The 22,110-nt window shown below is 39.9% G+C and overlaps 1 protein-coding gene across 1 annotated transcript; it reads left to right on the forward strand.

Annotated features, from left to right (window-relative positions):
* The first annotated feature begins 761 nt into the window (after window positions 1–761).
* On the forward strand, window positions 762–15,662 carry LOC119152068 (OTU domain-containing protein 4-like). Its single transcript, XM_037396777.1, has 8 exons — window positions 762–1,007; window positions 3,571–4,122; window positions 5,636–5,719; window positions 8,779–8,829; window positions 10,782–10,828; window positions 14,084–14,156; window positions 14,649–14,730; window positions 15,514–15,662. Exons 2-8 carry the CDS (start codon window positions 3,958–3,960, stop codon window positions 15,660–15,662), a joined length of 651 nt encoding a protein of 216 aa, XP_037252674.1. The 5' UTR covers window positions 762–1,007; window positions 3,571–3,957.
* The last annotated feature ends 6,448 nt before the right edge of the window (window positions 15,663–22,110 follow it).

A 22,110-nucleotide genomic window follows, 5' to 3' on the forward strand; every position in this document is an offset into this window, starting at 1 on the left:
GCATAAATAAGGATTGGGGGAGGAGGCAAAATTCTAATTTTGGGAGAGAAAAATACATAAAATTTGTATTTGCCACACACTCGCTTACTGTTCTCACAACCTTCCCCCTACTGATTTACAGACACTTTACATTTTTTCACGTCTGTTACAGCATTTCTGAAAAAAGCAACGCGGTATGGAAACACAGGCCATTGCTGTAGCAGCACCCCCGATCCCCTCAGGGCCCAGTTTAACAGCTTTCCCTTTTAGCAGCGAGGCCGGCCGATGGGATCGCCGGGTCCCCCCTCTCCTGTCCCACACCTGTTCTTCAGGGCTGTTAACGCATTAAAACAAAATATTCACCTGTCAGAAAAACTCTTACAAACGCCCCCCGCTCCAACTGTGCTACGCTACAGCGCTGCGAGGACAAGGCGGGCCGTAACACCCTTCCCGCCCTCCGCGGCGCGGACCAGCGCACTGGGAGCGGCGGGGTAGGGGGGGGATCGAGATGTTCTCCGGCCGTACCACTGCGTGCCCCCGGCGGGGGGGGAGTGAGGCGACTGCTTCTCGCCTCGGTACCGTCCGGCTCCTTAAGGCCACGCAGAGACGCAGCCCAGAGAAACATCCCCGCGCTAAAACGCCGCTCCCTCCTCCAGTACCTGGGCAATTTTCCCCGGCCACCCTCTTTTTCCTCCCCTGTGCGCCAAGTGGTACGAGCCGCCGCGGGTGAGGCCGTTGGGACAAACCAACAGCAGGAGGGGGGGGGGGGGCGAGAGCGGAGCGGGCGCGCGCGCGGCGGAGAGTGATGAGAGGCGGCGAGGCGGGAGAGCGAGACCGGGACGGGGCTGACAGCGGCCGCATCATCGGCGAGCGACGCGAGCAGGGCGGCCGCCGCGGGAGATTGAAGTGCCTGCGCCGCCGCTGGGGCAGCTGCGAGGCGAGGAGGGGGCGGCGCCGCTGCTGCCGCCACTGCAGCTGTTGCTCGGGAGGAGGAGAGGAGGAGGAGGGGGCCGCCCGCCCCTCCGTCGGTAGGTGCCAGGCAACGCTGCTGCGGGGGGCGGTGCGGACCCCGCCGCCGCCGCGGCCCCTTGGGGCGGGGAGCCCGGCCCCGCACGCCCGGTGGCGGCTGGTGTGGCCGCGCAGGGAGGGCCCGCTTGGACCTGCTCCTGCTCCGAGAAGCCGCTGGGCTGCAGGCCGAGGGGCCGCCCCTGCCGGGTGCCGGTCCCCGGCCTGTGCCGGGCCGCCCTTGCCGGGCTGGCGGGCCGGGGGCGGCCGCTGGCGAGCGGCGCTGCCCGGTGCGGGAAGGGGCGGGCGCGGGGCGGGCGGGGGCCGGTCTCCTCCGGCAGTGCAGGTCGCTGAGGGGAGGCAGCCCCCCGCCCCGGGCTGGCCAGGTGTTGGCACAGGCAGGCCGTGGGCTGAATCACGAAACTAATCCTCCTTTAACAACAGAGTTGGGTTGTTTGTTGGGTTTGTGGGGTTTTTTTTGCGTTTTTTTGTTTTTTTCTTTTTCTGTTCTTTGTGGTTTATTTTTCATTTCTTTTTTTTTTTTTAGCTTGAGTCAGCTTCCTGAGCTGGGTCAGTATTTGGGCAGCAGAAGTGCTTGTGTGGGCGATAGAGGTTGGTGTGGAGGAGGACCTAATGGCTGGAGCTGCTGCTTGTGGTAGAAGTGCTGGCTGAAAGTGTTAATAAAGCTCCTTGCTGATTAGAACGCTTGTAGTAACTCTTGAGGTATAATTTGGCCATTCTTATCTTGATGGAGCATTTGTTTTAACATTGAGATGCTTCAGGTGTCTTTTGGTGGTTGCGTTTCTCCTTAAGCCTTAGAAACTCTGTGCACAGCCTATATTTCTTCAGTGAGAACATCACCTCTTCAGAAATACTTGCGTAGGGGTACTTGTGGGGAAAAAAAAATAATCTGTGGCTCACCATTGCTTGATTGACTTCAGGAATCAATTGTAAAAAGAACAGGCTTTTAGGAATCTGACAACTGTATGAGTTTAATTCTTTAAATTTCTCAGTGTATTCACTTACCAGAACTATGTTTACGTTCTGTCACGTACTGGATGCCTTTGTGTATAGGCATTCTTGAGTCTTAACAGATGGATTTGTCCTTCCTCTAACCGGCCTCTAGAATCACAGTGGCAAAAGGCTCAAATGTGACAGAAGACAAATCTGTGAACATGTTGTAGAAGATAGTTCTGTCTCTAGCCATGACAAATAGGGTGAGGAAAAATGGAATATTCCTAAGAAACTCTTGTAATGACATGAGTTTGATAGGTCTCAAGAGCATAGTGCCAAATCACTTCTGTCTACAGAAGAAGCACCTCTCACATGCGGGACTCTGCTAGTCTGAGTTTCTTCAGCGAATATGGTAGCTGAGTCAGTGGCAGCAACTGTTTATAGTTCAGCCTTGTTAGATGACTTTTTCCATCTTCTGGTGAGAAGTTTGAGCTTTCCCTCTAGCCCCTTGTGTTCCTTGTCTCAATCATCTTTACGCTGCCTAACCACCTCTCCAGTGTTTTGGAGGTTCAGGTGCTGTTAGGATTTCACTTTCACTTCTGTTTCTCTTTTTGTTTTGTTGGGAATTTGCTCTTGTTTGCAGTAGACCCAGCTCCTTTCTGAAAGCTGGCCTGTTAGGAAAAAGGGGTTTGATACTGCTTGTATGGAGCACTAGCCTCAGCCTGGCTTGTAACTTCTGCTTGTTCAGTCAGTTATTATATACAGAGCTCAGCTCAAGTCACCGCCCTCCCTGGTCATATTACTGTTGGTTGAAAGTAAAAATCAGGGGGTTTGTTCCTTCTGTCTTCACCTCTCTTTTCTTGCATCTACATTTGTTCATTTAAGCTAAGTAGTAACTGGTAGCATTTTATTTATCGCTAGTTATACTGAAAGTGTTGTAGTTTTTGCTCCAAGTTGCATAGCCACAGTAAAAAAAAAAAAGCCTTACAAGTTTGGGAAGCTGCCTTCCTTGTCACGCTTTTTGCACCAAAATCTTCTAAAGCCCATTTACGATGCCAAGCAAAACTTAGTCATGCAATTGTATTAAAAATGCTTGCTGCTTCTTACCACTAAAGGTGGTATATGGAAAAAGCAGTGTATTGAAAGTATTGAATGGCTATGGCTTTTTGAAAATCCCTTTTACTCTCCCAGTTTTATTTCCGTCTTCCTTCCTGCAAGTGGATAAACTAAAAAAATAATTTCACCACCTAATCTGTTGGGAAGGCGGGAATCAAAACCAAACTTAAATCCACAAAGTCCAGGTATCTGTGGATTGGGTCTCAGGCATCCCGGTATTAGTTCTAAAACTAAAAAGCTCTTGCGGAGCGAAGCGGGGCTGCCGGGGTGCGGGGCTCGCAGCCGAGCCCCGGGAGCGGGGTGGCCCCCACCGGGGTCCCGGCTCCCGCCTCTCCCTTCTCCGGGACTACCGCTCCCAGCAGCGCCCGGGCTGAAAGTGAAAGTAAATGCCAGGTTTCGTGTGTTGTTTGGTGGTTTTTTTCGGTGTGTGTGGTTTTTTTTTTTTTTTCCTCCCCCCCCCTCCTCTCCCCGGCGGCGGTAGCACATGTCCTTTCTCTTTTGTTTTCCGCCTGGCAGGCCGGCTGCGCGCTCGGGCTGCGGGAGTCGCCGGGAACCGCCGCCCCGAGCGAGAAGCGGGATCGGGCCCCCGCCTGAGCGGCGTCCAGGAGCTGCTGCCCGGCCCTCCAGAGAAGCCTAGAAGCGACGCTTTTTCACGGAGCTGCAAGTCCAGACTGCGGAGTAAAACTTTGCGGATCCGCTGCGCGATTCCCACATGCAAGTTGATAACGTGAGCCCGGCTGCTTTTCTTACTGCTGCTGCTACCTCGAGTGCAGGGGGGGGCAGCGCTGTTTTCCCCCACCTGCTGCTGTTTCCTTGGCCTGGCCCTAGAGCTGCTGGCTGGGTTTACCTGGCCATGTGGGGCTAGGAGAGGTGCAGCGAGTCTCCACGGCGTGAAGTGGTAACATGGAGGCAGCGTGCAGACCCGACGGCGGGGAGCAGAGTCATCAAGGCAGCGGCATGGACGCCCCTGGGGACGCTTCTATGGACTGCTACTTGCGATCTCAGGGCTTGTACAGAAAGAGAGTTGCAAAGGATGGATCTTGTCTTTTCAGGGCTGTGGCCGAGCAGGTAACTGCTTATGTAAACAGAGCTACTTTCTCATGAAAGCATGGGAAGTGGATCTTATTAGCAGGGGATAATTAGTGTTGAAATGCAAACAAGTATAGGTTAAGGTTACACAGTCATGTGCCGGGAAAAAACCCCATTATTTTGAACATAGTCTTGCGAGGTGAGTGAAGTTCTGTGTGTACGGCCGCCTTCTGTCATCGAGAAATTGTTACCTGTTTTGACCTTCCAGTGCTGCCTTGGAGCTTTCTTCAGTGTAAGATTTCAACGTTTGGGGACAGTGGCTTTGTATGGGACAATTTAGGGAACGGAATTTAGTAGAAAGAGCTGAAAAGCCTCGTTCTAGTTTTGTGAATTAGTTTACTATAAAATTAGAGCAAGTGAGTAATTTATTTTCAGTTCTTCCTGTTGAATTCCCCTCCCCCATTTCAGTGTTACTGGTAAAGGAAAAAAGTGACAGCGTCATCTTGTCTTAAATACAAACAAACAGCAGTGGGAGCTCTGGTGCTTCCGATTGTGGGAGCCCAGATTCCTGTGCTAATTATACGTGGTTTGTTCGTTTTTTAAGTTACTTTCTCCACTGAATTTATAAGTTCAGGCAAGCAAATGTTATTGATCTGAAGTGACCAGTTATTTCAAAGGAATAATCAGTAAACTTACATTGATATTCTGATGTTTTTAGTATATATAGAAGGTTTCTCCCACATTCAAGCCTATGTAGAACTTTTTTCAACTGTTACTTAAATTTTTAACATCCCATTCGTGTTTCATTGAAGGGAAGGTCTCGAATTCAGAGTTAGTAGGTGTTTATCCAGAAATGTGGCCTAATCTCTGTAGTTTTCATGCAGGAAAAACTGAACTAATCTGAACTTGGAAGTGTTTTAAATTGAGGGTTGTGTGTAAGGTTTGCAAGAGAGGCTGCAGTTTAAGTTGACTGGAACCTCCCTATGTTGTAGTGAGGATGCAGGCGAAGTCATGTTAGAAAGAGCTCTGAACCTGTGATGAAAATTATATTTTTCCAGTAGAGATTCCAGATCTGAATTTCTGGCTTCCAGATCAATGTTTGGGCAACAGGCCTATACCACTTAAAGTCAAGAGAAAGTAGACCTGCACTTTCTTATATCTGGTTTGATTTCATTTGGATCAGTGCATGTTGGTAGTTGATTTCCTCATCCACTGCTGTGGTAACTTACTTCTTCAATTAATTGAAGCCTTTACAAAGGAGTCAGTTAAAGAATGACAACAATTGCTATTAATTTAGCTTAATAAATCCTCATAAAAATGAATGTTTCAATTTAGTAAATCTGTGGATTCTGCAGTTACTCAGTTTTTGATAAAAGTTGAGGTTTCACCTGCATAAAATTGTTGTTACTGAATGGATGCACATTTGTAATAGTCTTAAAAATAAAACTAGAGTATTTCCAAGCCTGTATTTAGACAAGTCATTCATTATTTGTGACCTGTCATCAAAACTCCTAAGAGCCAGTGTCACTTTCTTTTCTTTCTCCCTTTATAGGTGTTACACTCTCAGTCTCGGCATATTGATGTTAGGATGGCTTGTGTAGACTATCTTCGGAAAAATAGGGAGAAATTTGAAGCAGTAAGTATTTTTGTTTTCTTTGTGAGCATTTAAAAGAAAGTTACTCTGTTCCTTCCACTTTTCTAAGATACATTCTGCTGTTTGTGACAGTATTCATCGTAGCTATATACTAGTTGTTGCTTTTTAAAAGGGAGTGCACTTTAAATTAATTGGCACGTGTGTGGTAGTAACTTACTTTCATAAGCTTGGAGAAGGACATATGTACTGCTTGGACTGGAGGGATGTGGGGTGGGAAGAGAGGGAAGGGGTTTTAATGCTCGTTAAGAAACAAACTTTCTTAAACTTTCATAGTCTATAGTGGAGCAACCAAAATCTGGATTTCGTTTTACTGTAATGCCAATTTTAATAACAGTCATAAAATGTTCTTATTGTGCTACTTAATTGCTTTTACAATATGTAAGGGATTTGACTAATGAGGTTAGTAAAATTGTTTCAGGGTCTACAACTTACTATGCAATGCCACTGTGGTTTCTTTTTCTGACACCTGTAACGAAGTTTTCCCATCAACTATGGACATAAAATATTTTGATACTGATCTATATTTGGCCAGCATTGTCAGTGTTAAGGTTATAAAAATCCATTTTCTTTTCTTCCTTTTAAAAGAACAATAATAAGTAATGTTGCTTCTGCTCGGGTTTGTATGTATTCTAGAGTATATGCTATTTAACTAATTTTGAGGATAGGCAAAATAGGAGTATGTGTAAGCATTTGTTACTAAAGGATTATTACTCAGCACTCTTCTTCTGTTCTAAATTTACCTGGATCAGAATTAAAAAGGCTGTTTTAGATGCACACTGGTATAGGGAAGAGAAGGAAAGCAGGAATAAGAGTGTGTGTATTTGCTGTAGTTTCTGACAAAGTGCCCTATGCTCAAATGTGACTGATCACTGTTAATGTGGGAGTTGTCAGGAATGAATGACATAAAATACAGTGATTTTTTTCTGGCAGGATGCAGCTCTGGCTTCACTATTTCTGCTTGCCAGGACTCTTTGTTTGTTTCCAGACCATCTGAGGACTTACCAAGTCTTAGAGCTCTGTCCCTTCTTACTTTATTTTTTCATTGTTGACTCTTTAATCCCTTTCTTTCCAGAATTACCCCGCTCACCTCAGTATCTGCCTCTGTACTTCTGTTTTCTTGTTGTATTGTGTAGCTTTTGGAAATACCTTGACCTTTCTTGACTCTAAATATGTGCTGTTTCCCCTCCCTAGTTCTGCATCTTCTCAGCTGGGTAACTTCTTTGTCAACCCTGGCAAGTCTTGATCTCTCTCCTCCAAACTCCCAGTCTCACTGATCTTTTTTTTTTCCCCTCAGACTGGTCCAAGTGATATTGACCTATCATCTATCCATCTTTACTGTCCTTCCAAAAAATCTTTTAAAAAAATTTGTAATTTTTCCATATAGGTGTTTCATGATTGAGGTGTTTTGTATGTGTTCTCATTTCCTAGTGTTCCTACTCCCTCAGGTACTTCAGTTCTGCTGATCTCCTTTGCTCCCCATCTCTTGCTATACTTTGTATTTTCCACCTGGAATATAGCGTTGTTAACTTCTCTTTCTAAAAAACCCAAAACAAATGCACTGCAAACAACAGATATCTCTATCCATAATCTCTTAATTCAACTATTTACTCATCTGTCATCTTTGGAGTTACGCTCTATTGACATATACTGGTGGCACTCACTGAAGTTCCTCTTTCTCTTGTCATTTGTAACCAACCATTTTAGCTTGGATTTTTGTCTCTTTCATTCCACTGATACTGCTGTCACCACAGTTTCAGGTGACTTTAACCACCATCTTCCATTTTCATCCTCATCCTTTCTTGAAGTTTTATCTTTGATTGCTGTAGTCTTATATTCATTCTCATTTTAAACTCTTCAGTTCTCTATGAGAACTTTCTGGTGGCCCTCCTTTCTTCCTCTGTGCGTTACCTTTAGGTTGTTTAATTTGGACACACAAAACAACTGCTGTCCATGATCTAATACAACAAAGTAAATGTCTATTTACTAATACACCTTTTAACTACATACCCGATGCCTTTTGTCTAAATCGAAAATTTTGGACAGACTGATTTTTTTTTTTTTTTTTCCCATGAATGACACTGTCCAGCCAGCTTCAGAAAGGCTAAAGCAGAATTTTTAATCTCAGTACTCTGCTCGGTTTCTCTTATTACACTGTTTCTTAATCACTATGGGTGATAAGAGGCCATCCAGCTTGTACCTTAACTTGGAATTACTTCTTTGGTTGGACTGCTGTGGATCTTCATTTTAACTAAATCAAGCAGTTTGTGTCTAAGTAGCTATTTTAAAATTTTGAAAAAGAAGCTATTTAAATAGCTGCTCTGTTGGCCAGCATGGCTGTAACACTTTGAAGTTACTATGTCTCAGTTACTGCAGCATCTTTTTCCAGCTTTGACAAATGTGAATTTAGTGTCTTCATGTGTTAAGGAGTGTGGCTGAAAGATTGCTTTCTTAGCCTGGCGCTTGCAGTGTAGCCCAACTGTTTGCATCCTTTCACTGAAAATAAAAGCAGTTTGTTTGAAGCGATACAGAGGAGAGAGAAAAGTGCTTCATGATTTGCCTATACTGTATCTTATCACTACTTGGATACTACAGAAATGTGACTCCCATGTCTGATTGTCCATTGATGCCTTTTTCTTTTAACAAGATACTTGATAAGCCTACCCATGCTCTCTTCAGTGATGCTGTGCATGCCAGGGATGAATTAATTGCCCATAAACATGTACTTGACAGCATCTTTGCTTTCTTTCAGATTTCCTATTTGGCTGCTGGATTTCTCTTTGGGTTTTTTGTTTTGTTTTGGATTGTGTAATGACTCCGAAAGCTGTTCATGTGGTTATTTTCTGGAATGCAGACCTGTATGTTTGACTGGTTATTTGCTTACCTCTACATCACTTTATACTTAGATTGTAAGCTCTTTGAGGGCAGGATAGGCTTAAATTTCCAATGGTACATTCATTCCCATTGGTACAATGGGTCACAGACTGGGGATTCCATGTGCTATGCTAATAAAAAATAACTAATTATTACTTTTTTTAATACAGTTCATAGAGGGGCCATTTGAAGAGTATTTAAAATGTTTGGAAAATCCACAGGTATGTTAAACTTTATTTGTAATAGAAAGTAGTACTTCTGTTGAAGTTGATGGGTAATTGAATTTTTTCTCACGTGTTTTTGACTGAGCTTAAGAGGTTTTTGGGTTACACGAATATATACTCTTATGCATGTCCTCTATTGTAAAATGATATGTGGATTTTTTTGTGTGTCTTGATGTAAACATGTTACTCAAAATTGTATCCAAACGTTTCTAGCCTCTGCAAATGCCAAGAAGCAGCATGGCTAGCTCTTTCTTGAAGACAGCCTTGAATAAAGGCCTAAAGGTTTAGGCGATGAAAAGACAGTTAGTCATGTAAGGGATGTTATGAACAATAGCCACGGATTCTTACGAAGATGATAATTTGAAGCAGAATTATTATTATTCCCCTCCCTCGCCAATTTAATTTCAGTATTTTTGTTAGGGAGTTAACAATTCATGTAAGCATAAGGGGGCGGGGAGGACTATCTAGTACAACATTGCAAAATCTGTTAATTTTTTAAAGTGCTTGTACATAAATTTTATTAAAATTTCCTCTTCTAGAAAGCAGAGCATGTAATTTTTGATGTTTTGTAGGGTTTTTTGGTTGTTGTTTCTTTGGATTTTTTGTTTGTTTGTGTTTTCCCCCTGCCATGCTTACAGCATCCCCAGTTAAGAGTGGCTAACCAGATGGTTCTTTATTTCAGTTTCCAAAATAAATGGTGGAAGGAGGAAAAGAAGTGGGTGTTAGCCTATTCTGCTTCTGTACTGCTTTGTTTATTTCAGGATTTTTAATTGCAAAGCTTTGTTAGTCAGTTCCTGAGGTTATATGCTATGCTAAACGGTAAATCATGCTGTTTTCCAGTGGAACATACTCTGCATTGAATGACACTAATGTGAATGGTTTACAGCACTGCAATGTGTGTACAGAAAATGTCTTTTTCATAATGTCTACTAACTTTTAAAAAATCTTTTTGAAAAATAGAACATACAGCAGCTTCTTTACATGATCAGAGAAATTAATGTTGTTCTGAATATGAAATATACAAAAAAAAAAAACCCCGAAGAAAAACCCCTCTACAAATTGCTGCCCCAAACTTCACTTCAGTCATTTTTAATTTAGTAAGAATTTAAAAAAGGAAAAAAGTTAATAAAGAAATAATGAGAAAATCTAGTCACATCATGCTGGAGCACAGTACAGCAGTTAGACTGGGAATGGAAGAAAAATCTTGCTTTTCTATGATTTGAGTCTGGGTTATGGTGTTGCTGATGATTTACTGTTTAACAGCTTTAAAGGACAGATTTTTGGTCTTAGGTATCAATATACAGCTGCTTGCATGAGAAATGTAACTATTGCAGGTTCATTTTGGCTGTTTGGTAGTGCTGTCTACTTTGTTGGAGCACTTGACAAAACTGTATCGAGCCACTTGTACAGAAATTATCTGTGTTTTAGGCGTGAGAGTTAAGTCTCAAGGTTCTTTTTCTGGTTTGACTGTAGCTAAAGGTCTGCCTTCAAAGCATGACAGTTTTGAAGGTAAAGGGTAACATTTGTAAAAGCACTTGGTAAATCTAATGCCTGCGCTTTTCAAAAACCACTTTTGAAAAGCTAGACTGCTGGTTGGTTGAACAAAAGAAAAAGAAAACCTCACCACTGTATCACCTTTCAAAATCATACTTTTTAATGACAGATCTGCATTTATGTGATTGTTTTAAGTTACCTCAGTTTTCATACAAATCCATTTCTACTTTTGTAAGAAATTCCTCTAGCTTGTACCCCTTAACCACCTTACTGGAGTAGTTACTGTTATTTCAAAAAAAAACCCCTTCAAATACAGTCAAAGTGTCTTGGCTGAATTTTGGACTCGGTGTTAATATATTTTTGACAATGATATCTTGCATCTCTTGATCTACACAGGAGGAAGTGTAATAACTGTGTGTATTTGAACTTAATTTTCTTTTGTTTTTTCAATACAGGAATGGGTTGGACAAGTAGAAATAAGTGCCCTTTCTCTTATGTACAAGTAAGAAAACCTTTAAATATGTTTAATTGAGTTCAGTTCAGTTGTTTTGTTGGTGAATCGGTTGGAATAGCAAAGATGGAATTGTGTGTTATACTGTAGTTCTCCAGAAAATTACAAATATGCTTTGAAAATGGCAGCTGTCAAGGTATTATATAAAAATATTGCAAATCCCCAATCAAATGTCTTTTTCAAAGCTCATTTTCTAATGTCATGCATCTCATCTGCACAACTGATTGTGGATAGTGTCATACAATTTGTATTTTGTTAATTTTCACATCTTTTAATTTTTTTGTTAAAATCCCTTTTCTTCCTATTTCTCACCAAGGCTTTAATACTAAACCTGTTGCTAGACTGGGGGCTGTACCATTTTTTTCATTATCTCTGTACAAATGCTTTGATGTAGCTTGGAGTACTGTAGGCTGCATGCTAGAAAGCCATTCTCACATCTCCCCTGGTATGAAGTTGTATGTACCGATGTAAGGCTACCTGGTGTACTGCTGTAGCTTACTGTATTTTTTGTATAAACTTTCCTTTTTGCACTCCATCAGCACGGATGAAATAAAGAGTTTGTCAGGGGCCATAGCCTGAGCTATGCTTAAGAAATGTTTTGGTATTTATATGAAGATAAACACTCCTCTTGGTGGTGTACAGTTTTGCTGATGTATTTTAATTAAATGTAATCCTATATATTAATCTTTCTTCACAAAGTAGTATGAAACAATATGCTTGATATTTATAACTGCTTTCTAATGACTGTGCAAGGGCATGAGCAATGTACAGCATCTTTCTGCTGTTTGTGAACTAGTTAAATTCAGTATTTCAAAATGCTTACTGTAAATTAATGATTTCCTTTGTACTTGGACTCTTGATGAGACAGTTGATAAGAGGAAAGAAACAAACTAGTTAAATACTACTTTCAGGTACTTATATGAGTATTAAGTGCCAGAAATTGCATGAAATTCTACCTTTGCATTTTATGTGGTTAGTGGGACAGTTTAGAGTTGCATGTGCTGCATGGGTGGAAGAGGACTGAACTGAAAGTCAAAGTAAGTTTGGCCTCGGAAGCTTAAAGGGAAGGTCTGGTGGTTAGATTGAGCCAGGATGTAGAGGGACGTAAGTCAACAAAATTGCATCTTGATTACATTGCAACCAGATGGTTATGATCTTCTGTTTGTTATATTTTTGGCCATGGAAGTGGTTTATTTTGAAGTCGTGATACATTGGTATCCAGGACCGCAGTTGATCCATGAATACAGAGGCAAATTCTGGTTGTCGATAGGATTTTTCAATTTCTATGGGAAGTACGATTAGGTTTGTGGCATAGTTGCAATTATATGTAGTATTTCACTGCAGAGTTGAACGTGCAAGAAATATTACAATAACTGTTTTGGGGAGATTGGCTTCTATTAAAAAAGCAATTTAGAGGCTCTGGGAAAGTAGGAATGGTGATGGAGGTAAGGGGAAAGAGTTGCTTCCCTTCATGCGTGCTGGCAGACTCAAGGAAACCAGAAGTATGAATTTCCCATTTGGTGCCAAGTGGAGACATGAGAGTTTCAGGCTTCTCAAGCATAGGACAGAAATGCAGTATGAAGAGGCTTGTTTTCATTTTCACTCCTCGGATCTGTCGAAAGTATAATTTGGTTATCTAGTAAATCTTCCTTGTCTCCCTGAAGCGGGTGGGTCTCTGAGCTATGAAATGATTTTCCTCTCAGAATTGCTTTTTCTGAGCTGTTGTAGAAAGTTTTGGTATTGTTTTGTTTTTAATCCAAAAACAGCACCTGTGAATATACTTAATCATTTTGCAAGACTGATAAAACTTTTGCTTGTGTGAGCAAAGAAGAAATTGAAGGAAGTGATAGGTGGCTGAGCAAAGAATTCAAAGGGAGGATTAGGGATAAAAAAAGAGAAAATAATTAAATTTAAGGTTATGACAGAGACTGATTATAGCAGAAAAACCCGTAGCAAAGATTGATAGTCTTTCAGTTTTTAGAAAATATGAAATCAAATAGCATGTCAGTATCGGTTCTGGATTTTCCTGTATTTGTCACTTTATACCCAGTTCAGCTTTTTATGCTTTTTAATGTAACAAGCTAAAAAAATAGTTGTAAGTGCAGAATGTAACTTCTAAATTTGCTTAATGGTAGTAGCTCAACTGTTCATTTCTTATATTTAATCTTCTTACACATAATGAGGTACCCTAACTTAGCTTGCAGTGATTAAAAAAATTTCTAAATCTGTTTTGAAAAACTATACTAGACTGATACCTTTGATGATGCGTATCTGTGAGCACTGCAACAGCATGCTATCTGCTGGTTCAGTCCAAGCTTCCTAAAAAGTTTCTGTTACCTCAGTTGAAGAGAAAAGAGGGCCACTTTAGATCTAGCAATTTGAGTTCAATGAATGCAGCGTGATGTTCGACTCCATGAAGCATGGAGTCCTTATCCAAAGAGAAAAGGAAACTGAGCCCTCTGAATGTCTGTCTGTTTTTGGTTTTTGCAGTGTTTCATTCATTTTAAAATGCAAGGAAAGATTTCTTCTTGCTACACATGAAAAAACATGTGGAGGGCATGATTTTTCAGAGGTGCTGGAGGTTTGGTTACAGTATCTGATGCTGAGACAATGCCTGCTGATGGTCGGTTGGGCTTTTGGCACATTCCTTAGCACACTTTGGCAGCTGGGCCATGGTTTGGGAGCAGGAATGTTGTGTGGACCCTTCTGAGCATGAGAACTTAGTTTTGGAGGCAAGAAGAATTTCTGTGCACAGATGGGGGGCTGTGCTGTTAGCTGGCCACTATGTCCAGAAGAGTTCTTGCACGCGTGTAGTCAATCTGCTAGTACAGATTTAGCCTAAGCTGTTGCTCATCTTCTGGAAATTTACCACGGTTTCCTGTCTCTATTCATAAAACCAACCTCCTCTTTGCTCTGGTTGGTTTCCAAATGGCAAAGTGTAGTGAATTCCTCCAGGACTGGTAAGCCATCATCTTTCTAGACACAGCTCCAGAAAGCTCCAGAAAGTCTGGAAATTTGTTTGACTTGTTGGCTTTGTGTATGTTGTGCCAGCACATCTTATTCTAGTATATTCTTTTGTAAAAGTAAGCTTTTTTTCACCAGTGATAGCTGTACTGATCATCTTCAGTATTCTTTTCCACTAGGTCTTTTCTGTAGTTATGTATGTTTCTTGAACTTGACTTGAATATTCCAATTTCTATTGACATAAATCTTTAAATGAAATTTTAACTGCTACTTTTTTCTCAGGAAAGATTTCATAATATACCGGGAACCAAATGCTTCTCCTTCACATGTAACTGAAAATGGCTTTTCTGATAAGGTAAAAAAAATTAAATAAATAATTCCTGGCTACTGTGAAAGGCTGATTTAAGACTACTTCATAAACAGCAAGTAGTTTCATTTGAGTTTTACTATTCAAAGCAATGAAATGTTCTGAGAATTCAATTTTAACAAATTCTTTTGTATGTATTTAAGGTGCTATTCTATTAACACATGTAGCACTTTTTAATAGATGGTCCGTATTTGGGGTGCAGTGTATCTTCCTTGTAAACTGATTTTTACAAAATTTTCTATTACAAGTGCTAACTCGCATAGCTACGTCTGTCTTGAATTCTTTTTGACTTTTGGTCAAATTCTTGGTTTAAAGGACATCTGCGAAACATTTTGATAATTTTATTGATATTTATTGATGCTTTGAGATCATGAGAGATAACAATGCTTTGATACTTTAGGTTTTGTATCTCACTTGATTTTTTACATGAGCACTACCCTTTCAACTCAATTTAATGTATCTGTGTGGTTTTGTTAATAGGTATTGCTGTGCTTCTCAAATGGAAACCACTATGATATTGTTTATCCCATAGAGTATTCAGAAAAGGCTGCTCTGTGCCAGTGTAAGTATTATGTTGGTTAGTTAAAAGCATGTATTTTTACCAGAAATGTTAAAATGTTCACTATCGGGTTTCAGGAAGAGGCTGCGTATGAAAGTTTATTATAGTCATTCTTTAATTAGAGTTGTCAATGACTGTATGATTTTGGAGAGCGTGAGTTCCTGTTGTGTCCTGATCCTTGACAAAGCAGATTATATACCAAGAGGAGATTTACCGACCAATTTGAATCTGGGTGGTCCAATATAACAAATAAACAGAACATGTTAATGTACTAATCTGTTGCGTTTCTTTGGTCACCATTCTGGTTTTATTTTTGTATTTCAGACTGCTAGCAAATTGATTGTCTATGTTAAAATTATCCTTGCATGTGTAACTTTTCACAGAAATTACGGGGGTTGCACGTGCAAAAAAAACCTGTCTTCATTGGTTGTTTTCTTTACTAGATGGCAGAAATACCCAAAGGTCTTAATCGCCTTTGATGTGTTCTTGTGACAATCCCTGCAAGGATTCTAATTCCTTATGAAATCTGCCTGTGTGCAGAGTTAGAAGGCTAAGGCCAAGTTTGCCCCTTGAGAGACCTGATTTCTAGTAGTTTCATGTATACCCATTAAGCCATAGTAGCTGCAGCTGGTTTTGCTTCTAATGCCTTCACTGTTTCAGTTAGCACATCAAAATGCTTGCTTGCTTTGATTGAAGTAATTTGAAGTGCATCTGTAATGGTGGTATAAAAATCCCATTTACCTTGTAATTGATTTTTCCCTTCCGCTTTCTCTTCCTCTTCCCCAGCTCTGCTGTATGAGTTGCTTTATGAAAAAGTATTTGATACAGATGTAAAGAAAATCATAGCAGAACTTAGTGCTGTTGGTGTGACAGAAGAAAGTAACGGTAGCAGTGAAGTATCAGCGTCAGATTCAGAAGATGACAACTACAGGTAAATGCGATTTAAAAGTTAATGAAAGGTACCTATGGGTGACACATGTTGAAAAGTGTTCTGAATTTCTGATAGGTAATAGAATGTAACGGAGTTGAAAAACTTCACAAATTACTAAGAAAAGAAGCATGAAGAAGTAAACTTCGAACTTGAAATGTGTAATCTTCCCTGTACCTAAGGACAGGGGTTGGATTCCTCTGTTCTTCCTGCAGGCTAGCTTTGGGTCTCTTTACACAATGGAATATTGGCATTGCAACCTGTCCATCTTCCTGTTTAAAATAGCAGAATCCCTTGGGATTGCTGTCAGTGTGCCAGTCTGGCATGGTAAAACTCCATGAGAATTAACTTGGCTCACTCTTGCAAATGAGTAGGGTTACAGGAATCTAATCCAACTTGTGTTGCTTCCACATCTGGGGGCTGAAATGCCTGCTTGAGATGTGGCTAATGGAGAAATACAGATGTAGCTTGCTCCATGTTGTTCCTTGACCTTTGTGAAGTGGTTATAGCTGTGGGTTTGTATTCCTTTTGCTGGACCTGGATGCTCTAGCCAGCTTTGAGATTTTGACCTACTGATTCCTTTTGCACAGTAAGTCTTTCACAGTGCTGTTTTTGCATTTACATGTTGGCAGTTTTTCTTCCGTTTAGTACTGTTCTTAAAACCCTGGCTTGTGTGAGGTTCCATTGAAGCCATGGAGATTACGCTATGCTAGTGGATCGTGTCAGCTCTTCCTGCTGAGCGTCATTAAAGTCCTTTCTGGGGGCTCTGCTGTAGTCTGTATGGCATGTGGCAGAAAAAATTTCTTGAGATGTTGGGAGGTGATTTTTTTTTTTTCTCTCCAAGCTGAAAACAACAGAAGGGAAGACTATGGAAATTGCCACAGAAGGAAAACCAAGTTCTGGGAAAGGGACTGGTTTTCTTTCTTGTTTGGAAAAAAAAAAAAAAAAAAGAGAAATACCAGGGAACACTTCCAATTAAAATACAAAGTATTTCTGCCTCAGGGAACAATTATTGTAGTTAAATGTCAGAGAGTGGAAACCTTCTTTATTTCTTTCTGTTCTCAGAGCTTTCCTGGGCTTCATATGCGGTAGCATTACCCTGTATTTTTGGGATTCATAAGAAAATATACTGCTAACCTTAACAGCACCTTTGTAAATGAAGGTCATATGCTCACTTAGGACTATCAAACTCAAATGTTTTTGATTTAAACCATATGTCTTATGATGTAAGGGCTAGTGTGTGTGACCCTTGACCTAGTTAACACAAATTACAAACATTTTGCTGTGTTTCTGTAGTCTTAAATTTTTGGCTTCTCTTAAGGTTGACTTTAATCTGTTTCAATACCTAGTTTTCCAGAAGATCTTTTTCATTTTAGAAAGGTGGGCTTTTCAGTTATGTTATTATTGAATGTAATAGTTCAGTTAGTTTTAGAGAAAAGATAATGCTGGCAGCTGTACTACTACTGCTATAGGGAAAAATACAAAAATACTTGTTTGGGTTTTTTTCTGTGGAAGGTAAATTTCCAGCAATGTCAGGTATAGAAAACAAGAGTAAATTAGAGTGCCTGATGCCAGTTGACTGATGGAGTAGCTTTTGCTTTTGAGTGTGTGGTTTTTTTTGTAATGTCTGCTTTTGTTAGGTTTTCCTTGTGTAGCTGCAAAAATTTTAGAGTAATTTTTGTTTCCCTTGCCTGCCCCCCCCCCCCCCCCCCCCCTTTTTTTCTTTGCTTAAATGATGGCTAAGTCAGTATGTGTGAGACTTTGGAAAACCTCTGCTTGAAACAAAAAAAATCTTATTTTTCCCTTTATATGATATAGAAATTCAGCTCTTGTTCTAGGCACCTATTTCATTTTAAGAGATGGGGATGTTCTATGGTAAGCTTGTTCTTGAAAAATACGTAGACAGTGATAGTTTAAGTGTTTTTATCTACTTCCAACTGATTTCTACTTCCAACTACTTCCAACTGTATTACCACAGCTTGCTTCTGTCCTTTTGCAGAAGTAAAGTTACAACAGTTAGTGATATGAATGGATTGAAATCTCTTTCTGGCAACAAGGTATTTATACGTTAAGATTTATTTTCTTCCTCATAACTTGTACTCTGCTATATTTCTTCAGTGTTTAATGTTCATGAGAGAATGAGTTTCTAGTTTTCCTAATGTGTGATATCTGAAACTGCTTATTTCTTTGTAAAGTAATGTTTGCTTTTGGTGCGCCAAAAGGTGTGTATAGTGACCTTCTCAATGCTGCTTAGTTCTTAATTTTGCTCTGGTATGGTTAAAAGAACAGTATTGAACTAATTTTTCAAAGCTCTTTATGCTTTATGTATTTTCAGCTTCTTTATATTTCGTTTTAAAGCTTGAGCACTGTGGCTGAAAAATGGATAACTGTACATCTTTAGGTAGTTGACCATTTAGCACTTTGTTTTGTTTCATACAGCACCTTAAGAGCAATGGGAGTCCTACCTTGTTGGTCTTGCCTAAAAAAGTTCTTAAATCACTCAATCCATCAGTTTACAGAAATGTTGAATATGATGTTTGGCTCCAGTCCAAATGGGGTAAGTAACTGAATACTTAAAAGTTGCAGTTTTTGCAAGCTGATGTATAAAGTGAATCCCTCTTGCAGAACAGTGGTGCAAATGGCAGTTTGGGTTTAGGCAGAAGTCTTCCTCACATGGGTCGATGCGCAGATTTAAGGCCTGAACTTGTGGTTTGCATTTTCACTGCATCAAGAAAGTATCTCTGTTGGTGTATTTAAACTAACAGTATATTACTGCTAATGTGTTTACAGATCAGCAAAAACAAGATTTCTCTATTGCTGCTGGCATGCAGTACTCAGTTGGAGATAAATGTAAAGTAAGTAACATTGAATTACAGTTTATAGAGACATTAACGTTTTGCTCAAGATGCTGATTTCCTCTCCTTGTTAACTATATTGATATATAGTTGCTACTTTCTAAATATTACTTGCTTATGTCTTCAACTGAGCATATGCTTATTATATAATTGATGGTGGTGTTCGTGACTTCCCAGCACACATGTAGAAAAGGTGTGTAATAGAACATCTGATTAGTGCAATATTACCGCATTAAAAAGCGTGGTGATTCTTCCTCTTGAACTATTCAAAGTGTTAGACAATTGCTCTTTAAATTCTATTAAAACTTGCAGTAAGTATCAGTGCTTAAGAAGAAATAAGATTTTTCCATTTAGCATTCGGATTTTAGATTAAACTCCTTACATGTGTTAACTGAACTGGTGATACTTGGCTAAATATAGTTCTTTCTAGGACATTTGACCATCTATTAAAATTATTAATGTTGAAGTGAAAATACTCAGTTAGGTTTATCGTGCAGCATGGGGGCTCTTTGAGTTTGTACTTCTAATTCCATTACGCTAGTGAAAGCATAGTAAATAAATTGCAGGAAAAACACATTCCTAAACTTCAGGGAAAAAAACCCCAACACAAACAAACGAAAAAAGGGCAACCCTCTCCGCCCCCAAATGACAAACCTCCAAAAGCCCACAGAAAACAAACAGAAAAGCCTAATGTGGAGTTTATTATTTATTGTGTAATAGTACTGGCTTAAAACTTGTATTTAAGGCCCTAAGGCTGTCTCGTGTAGTATTTACTACAGGGTACAGATACTATTAGTAGAAAAAACTCTAGTAGTTAACATACTCTTGCTGTCAAATTTTATATGTATGCGGCAAGGCAGTAAATACATGGCATAAAAAGACTGGAAGGGAAGATGAAGTAAATAGTGAAAAGTGGAGTTGACCAAATTAATACAACTGGAAAGCCAAATGTTGTAGCTGAATGTTATGAAAATTATATTTAATGGAAGAATTTTAAGGACGCAATGTCAGTCAGACAAGTAACACTGATGATCGTGTCTGAACAACTGTTTTTGGTTGTTTTAAACATTCTGAATAGTAACTTCAGAAGTAATTGGTGCTCCTTATGTGCTTAACTAAACTGGATTTCACTGAGTTCTTTTAATGAATTTTTAACAAGGGCAAGTTTTGGGTTTTATTCTGAGAGAAAGATGTTTTCAGTAAATCTGAAATCCCTTGATACCCTGATTACTTCAACTTTCTCATATAGTTTTGAAAGCGGAATTTCATAAACTGGTATTACCCAGCAAGCTTTCTGGATTTTTCTGTTGTTTTTTGACAGTATTTGTATTTCTTTTTGAAGAAGCAATATGGATTGAAGATATGGTTTTGGCACATTTACTGAATTAAGTGGTGTTTATTTCTCTGTTCTTCTGTTGCCCAAAGTAAAAGTTCTCGTTACTGGTATTCTAGTTATGTCCTCTGATTGTATTATTTGACGCTTATGTGCGGTTTTTTCTTTTTCTTTGTAGGTGCGCTTAGACCATAACGGGAAATTTTATAATGCTCATATTCAAGAAGTTTGTTCAGAGAATGGGCCAGTTGTTGTATTTGTAGAAGAGCTTGGAGCAAAGTAAGGGCTTAATCTCTTTCAGAGAAAAGATTGCCAAACTGAACACTGGGCATGGCAGCATTACTTTACTTCAGAGTTAATTTCAGCCCCTGAAGTATATCTACTGAACTTGAAGCAGTACTATGACAAAATTGTTAAGAAAATGACACGCTAAATGAAAAAAAGGGGGTGGGTGGTTGTTTCTGCATTGATTGTCGATTCAGACTTTTTTTTCTTTAGTGCTAAGTAGCCTGGATATTACTTGCAGAGGACACTAGTAAGTACATTATTGTTAGAATTTTTTTGTGCAAGATTCAATTCTAAACAGATTGACACCATCCTAATTACAAAGCACAACAAGCAACACTTTAATTAGATGTTAGATTTGTGACAAGCTTTTCATATTGAAAGGTCCATCACAGCACCTAGTTTCTCTGTTGGTTGAGTAGCTCTGCCTGTTTTCACACGGAGTGCCAATTTTCTGTTTAGGTCAGAGTCACGTTTGCCCTATGCTGGGACTGTTAAAAGCTGTTGTTGGGGATTGCGGTGTGGTTTTTTGTGTGCTGTTGGTTGGCTGGGTGTTTTTGTTGTTTTCAGAGGCGGCAGTGGTGGCGGTTTTCATTGTGGGGGGTGGTGTGTTTTGTTTTTTGGTTTGTTTTTTTTTTCGGGAGGTGGGCATGGGTGCAGTTTAAGACCTGTTTTTGAGCTCTGCTGTAAGTTCTGTAACTCTTCTGGAGCAAAAAAACCCCAAAGTTGTGTAGTTTGGGAAGAGGAAACACTTTCAGTCAGAGTGAATGAGGGAACGAGAAAGGTGCCCATTAATCTCATCAGACCTCATTTTGTTAAAATAAATAAAAAATAAATTGTCTTGCACTTTGTTCCTTTTTTAAATTGAGATTTAATCTGATTGGAACTGTGTATTATAGATTTGAATGTCTTCCTTTCAAATAACGTAAAGTTGTTTGGACATCCTACAGCATCCTCAATTAAAACAGCAGTAATTGCTCTGGGATATAAACCACCAATATAATGTTTTTCAATCTTGACATCTATTGCAGTGTTTGTGGTAATTTTGCCTGAGTCTGTTGGTTTTCTGTCTGCCCTGAATACGTTGTAATACTCACTTCACAAATGATTGATCATTCTTTACCAGATAGGCTTGTATCAACTTGTCAGAGAGTTTTATTTATAAAAAGGGGAAAAAAAAGAAAAGGTTTGTTTTTCTGCATGTTGCTTGAGTGTAATCATAAAGAGCAAAGGACTTTGCAATGCTCTCAAAAACTGAAAGATCCACCAGTCTTAGTAAACATGTAGTATTAATTTATGTAAGCCCCGGTCTGGTCTTTAATATAATTTTTTTCTCCATAATTCCTTGTTTTGTAGGCATGCTGTCTCACTGAAGAGCCTTAAACCTCTTCCACAGGCCTCTCCTATGGAGGGCTGGAACACTGTGCCAGGGAAGAAGATGAAAAAGTTTTTCCCAACATGGGGTCAGAATGCTCAGCCCGGTAGGATTGTACCTGTCTTTGGGACAAAATGTCTGACAATAAGGATTCTGCCACACAAAGAGCTTAAATTATTTAAAAAAATGTATCTGTTTTCACTTCTTTATTACAGATGCAGATGGCAGAGGGCCAAAGAATCAGAGCAAGTCAATAAAGCCCCAGTCAGCACTACCTCCTCGACTTCAGCATACTGTGGGAACCAGGCAGCATCAGTTCTTAGGTTCTGGACCCCAACCTTATCAGACCTCAACTGAGCAAAAAGCTCCATGCAGGAATCCTTCCCAAACTGTAAGGTAAAACTGCAAATAACATCCTCCTTATCTTGAACTCTGGCTGAGCTTCTTGAAGCCCAAGTGTCTGCTTCAGATGCTTCCAACATGCTCTTTTGAAATATGTTGCCGTTAAATTCTTCAGCGGTGTTCCAGGTCCTTAAGAATACACACAAGCACAGGAAAAATAATTATTTTTTTTAATTTTATTTTTAAATTTTTTTCAAAATTGCTA

Source organism: Falco rusticolus, chromosome 1 (assembly GCF_015220075.1).
Source record: "Falco rusticolus isolate bFalRus1 chromosome 1, bFalRus1.pri, whole genome shotgun sequence".
Taxonomy (NCBI): domain Eukaryota; kingdom Metazoa; phylum Chordata; class Aves; order Falconiformes; family Falconidae; genus Falco; species Falco rusticolus.

Bases quoted from the DNA above. Each gene is read 5' to 3' on its own strand.
- LOC119152068 (XM_037396777.1), top strand. From the start codon at position 3,958: ATGGAGGCAGCGTGCAGACCCGACGGCGGGGAGCAGAGTCATCAAGGC. The intron at 4,123-5,635 runs GTAACTGCTTAT...CTCCCTTTATAG, and splicing joins TCAGGGCTGTGGCCGAGCAG to GTGTTACACTCTCAGTCTCG. The intron at 5,720-8,778 runs GTAAGTATTTTT...TTTTTAATACAG, and splicing joins ATAGGGAGAAATTTGAAGCA to TTCATAGAGGGGCCATTTGA.